This window comes from Gregarina niphandrodes (genome assembly GCF_000223845.1).
Source record: "Gregarina niphandrodes unplaced genomic scaffold scaffold00045, whole genome shotgun sequence".
Classification (NCBI taxonomy): domain Eukaryota; phylum Apicomplexa; class Conoidasida; order Eugregarinorida; family Gregarinidae; genus Gregarina; species Gregarina niphandrodes.
Window position 1 is genome coordinate 84,796 of NW_011645813.1, and position 4,633 is coordinate 89,428.

The 4,633-nt window shown below is 54.4% G+C and overlaps 1 protein-coding gene across 1 annotated transcript; it reads right to left on the reverse strand.

Annotated features, from left to right (window-relative positions):
- Positions 1-1,848: 1,848 nt before the first annotated feature.
- Positions 1,849-2,158, reverse strand: GNI_156080 (hypothetical protein; the record flags this gene model as incomplete). Its single annotated transcript, XM_011134617.1, has 1 exon — positions 1,849-2,158. A coding segment is annotated over one exon (310 nt), but the record flags the coding sequence as incomplete, so codon positions are not given.
- Positions 2,159-4,633: the final 2,475 nt, after the last annotated feature.

Below are 4,633 nucleotides of genomic sequence, written 5' to 3' on the forward strand. Positions count from 1 at the left end.
GCCCAAGAACAACAACAGACCCGGTCAGAATACGAAGAGCCGCACCACTTGTCTTGGGCACGATCGAAGTACCGTCATCTCCGCCGACCCCTCCGTCAGTCCCCTCCACAACCTCCCAGTCCGTATTTCCCCCCTCCGCAATGTCCCCTTCAACTGCTTCGCTAGGTTCGACGGGTGCGCTTTCACCCCCTTCAACCGCTTCGCTAGGTACAACTTCACCGCCTTCAACAGCTTCGCTAGGTGGGACTTCACCACCTTCAACGCCTTCTCCAGGCTCAGTAGGTGCACTTTCTCCAGCCTCGCCGTTGTCTACTGCTTCGCCTCCTTGGACGAACTTGCACGCGTCCAGAGACTGCACGCAATCGGTGACAGGAGAACCCTCAGGACAGGTACCAGCAGTCGGCATTTCATTGCATTGCGCAACACAGTACTGGATCTGGCTGGGGTCAACCAGACTTGCCTGGTTCAATGTATAGTATGCAACGCAGTCGACAGAAGTCTGTGCGAAAGCAACAGTGGAAGTCAAAGCGAGGAACTTGAACATGATGCTAAACTTTCGCTTTAAAGATTGTGCACTGATAGCCTGCAAAAAACAGCTCTTCCCGATGTTGAGTGACGGCTAGTCGCCCGTACGTGATCACGAGTGTCGCGTTTGGTGTGTTTGTGGGTTGGTTGTGACTTGAGGGCTGGACGGGGTGTCGACGTGTGAAGAGCTCGTAGCAAGGCTGTGGGCCTGGATGCCAGCAACCGTCAGAGCGCGTCTGAATGGGAGAGGCCCCGGAGTGGCGGCAGAAAGCGGACGTGGTCAGGTTCCGGTCGGGAGAAAGGAACAACATGGCGGACTGGTTGTCGCGGTACCCAGCGGAAGATGAGGAGTGTGACGCAGAGATTGAGACGATGGCCTTAGGCGGTAGAGTGATAGGCCACGTGGGCCAACTGCTGGGAAAACACCAGGTACGGACACCAACATGATACAACCCTTCAATAGAGAAGCCGAGAGGGCATATTGGTTACGTCCGTGGGCAATGTCGGCTTCCAGCTGTTATGTCTCACCCACCGGGCAAGGGTTTGTATTGAATAGCGTCATCGTCTACGAGCTGATGTCTACAAGCGTCATCGTCTACGAGCTGATGTCTACAAGCGTCATCGTCTACGAGCTGGCGTGGGTTGTGGGGGTTATTCGCAGTAAAAATCCGACAACACCCCCAAACGAATAATAGGCTGCCCATAGGGCTGGCTGGTTGGTTGGGCCGTCAAGTTTAGTGATGGCTTCTCGGCCGTTACGTCGGGCCAACAAAGGGTGGGGAAACCAAGTTCGGTACATCGCTCTCCCACGGTCGGCATAACTCAGTGGTCGGACCCAAGGACAGTCTGGGTTTTTGATGAGTCAGTCTGCTGACGGAGCACCGCTGGCGTACCGATAAGCTCGCGCACTGTTGCTCACGTTCGGATCACCGAGGAGAATCTGCCAGAGCCGATCACCACCACCGGATCATGATAAGAAAATCGACAGTATTGCGGTGCCGCATGTGTGTTGAATACTCAGCCAAGACGCATTCGTGATCGGTTACAAAATGCTCAGCCACCACACCTGACGATCCATCTCGTTTGGCGAATCGAGACTGGTTTCATAAGACTACCAACTTCCTGTACATTTCTAAGGTCTCCTTTGTTGATTTGCTCGACGGCTTACTAACCACAGGTCACGCGGGATACAATCGGAGCCTATCTATGTATGGTGGATTGTCTCCAATGAAACGGTCGGGTCTCTGGCACGGCAGGGGGACATGATGGAAAAGCGCACAACGGTGTTTTTTTGGCGGCAAAATTTTAGAGGATGAGAACTACGCAAGGGACTCGTGGCGGGGTAATTGCCCCCTTGTTGGGTGCAGTGGCCGTGAAGGGGAACGGAGTAAATCTCTTTGTGAGTGACGCAGCCGACGTGCTTGAGGTGCTCTATCGCGGTCTGGAGGAGAAGAGCTACTCGGCTTCCATCGAGGGAGGTGAAGTATTGTGGAAGGACTCGCCCACAGATATGCTCTATCGCTGTCCAGAGATGCTCTATCGCGGCCCAGAGAAGAAGTCTTACTCGGGTGCGGTCAAGGAGGAACCGCTCCCACCGGTTCACGCTGCGAGACAGGAGCTTGCGAAGGCCGTTCTTGAAAGCCAGAAGGATGTGCACGCTACTATTGTTACACAGGACCTCATCACGAGCCTCGACTGCAACGTGACCAACAGCTGCGGTTTTCCTTTAGGTCAAGTCGTACGGGTGGTTCCACCCAGACTTAGCGGCTATGAACTACAATTCAGGATCAAGCCCTAGCTGTCGATAGGGAGCTTGGCCCGATGCTATTTGAACTCGGCCTCGTGACTACCGTGTCCGGCCGTTCTGTACTGTCCCCCTGAGAGGCTACTTTCGATTCTCATAAGCTATTTTTGATTTCCAACTTCGCATTTGTCCTCAGACCATTGGCGGCGATCGGGTGCATCCCATTGGTCGTGAGCGTGTGGCGAGCCAGTGCCCAGCGAGGAGATCTTCGGGAGTAACGAAGGCCCTAGTGGGTGGCCGTGGCCTTTTTTTAAGGAAGGCAGGGCGACACACACCGCCCTGACGAAGGGGCGACGACGGCCTCAGCTAAACGCCCGGAGGAGCTTGAGCGGCTGGCGGATCAACAGGACACAAGGGCGGCGGGCCGAGGGGAGCCAGATCAGGCAACAGTTTACGCCGCGCAGTCCCGACAATGCAGACCGCATCAGAACCAGAGCCGTAGGTAGCATCGGACCGGCGGAGGGTCTCAGAAACGGCGGAGCGGACCTGAAAGGGGGAAGTGACCCCCTGGACTGCTGGCGGGACTTATCGATGACCACGCGGGTACTACGACTACCGGTGGTAGAAGACATGACGAGAGAAACGGGGCGTACCGCAGCGAGTCAGTGCCGGTGGCAGGGGAACCGTCACAACACGGACTCCCAGCTAAAGAACCACCAACGGCACGTCTGACCGAGTGCCAACAGATGGGTCGGCCCAAGCCATCGCGAAAACAGCCGTGGACAAGAAAGCTTGACCATGATTGTAGACATGGTCAATTGGCGAACTTTCGTTAACTGGCGAACTTTCGTTAAAACAGTTGGTCGTCAAAAGCGGTTGGCCTATTAGCTGGGTCGTTGGGGAATACTTCTGCTCCTTTGAGTCCAAGCATAACTGACGCAGAGAGCCCCCGCGAAAACCTCAAAGTCGTTCAGTTAGCCGGTGTCGCCGATGGCAGCCGATAGTAGACCCGAGTGCGAGGACGTGCGACTAACTAGAGGCAGACTCCTGACGGCGACGTTGAGTTGGGCTTGATGGATGATGACAAACGAGAGACTGAAGATGGCTGGCAATTGGTGAGAGGAAGGCGATTTCCTCCAGAGATAGGCCCGATGGAAGGCACTAATGTATTTAAGAGTAAATTATAGCCCGCAGGGCGTTCTGCAGACGCAATCATGTCATTCGGGTGCGCCCTTAACGCGTGTGTGGCAAACGGATGTCACGGGTGCGGCAAACGCTCGCAATCCACGAGACAGACGGGAACGAGGAACTGTTGAGAACACCCGTAGATGATTGTCTCGATACAAAGCACCGCGCCCTGAGGTTAGTCGGATATTCTAGCACGGCAGGGGACACGATGGGAAAGGCATACGCGTTTGGTACTTTCCGCTACCGTGAACTGTTTTTGAGTTCTAACTGGCCTACCGTACAAGCCGAGGGATGGCGAGCAGGAGCCGGGTAGTCCGGGAGAGTGGGTGGGCATAGTCGTTGGGTGGCTCGAGACTTCAAAAAGCTACTAACGTCAACCTGAAAGCACCCAGCTGCATTCTCCCCCCCCATATTCTCGCCTCCAATGTTGGATTCAAAGATTGCTCTGGCTGACGAAATTGCCGCTCCGCTTAAAAAACTATATTTGCACAAAAGGCCTACATATTATCTACTAACAAACTGTGTTGTACAACTGCTATCTAGTAGCTAACTCTATTGCAATATTTCTTTTGAAATGAGTGTAGGCTTCACACAAAAAGGGGACTTCCCTTGACGTCGATGTTAAAAGCGTCATCACCAGGTACTTCACATCATTAGCCCAAGAACAACCACAGACCCGGTCAGAATACGAACAGCCGCACCACTTGTCTTGGGCACGATCGGAGTACCGTCATCTCCGCCGACCTCTTCGTCAGTCCCTTCCACAACCTCCCAGTCTGTATTTCCCCCCTCCACAATGTCCCCTTCAACTGCTTCGCTAGGTTCAACGGGTGCGCTTTCACCCCCCTCAGCCGCTTCGCTAGGTACAACTTCACCGCCTTCAACAGCTTCGCTAGGTGCGACTTCACCAGCTTCTCCAGCCTCAGTAGGTGCACTTTCTGCAGCTTCGCCGTTGTCTACAGCCTCGCCTCCTTGAACGAACTTGCATGCGTCCAGAGACTGCACGCAATCGGTGACAGGAGAACCCTCAGGACAGGTACCAGCAGTCGGCATTTCATTGCATTGTGCAACACAGTACTGGATCTGACTGGGGTCAACCAGACTTGCCTGATTCAATGTATAGTATGCAACGCAGTCGACAGAAGTTTGTGCGAAAGCAACAGTGGAAGCCAAAAC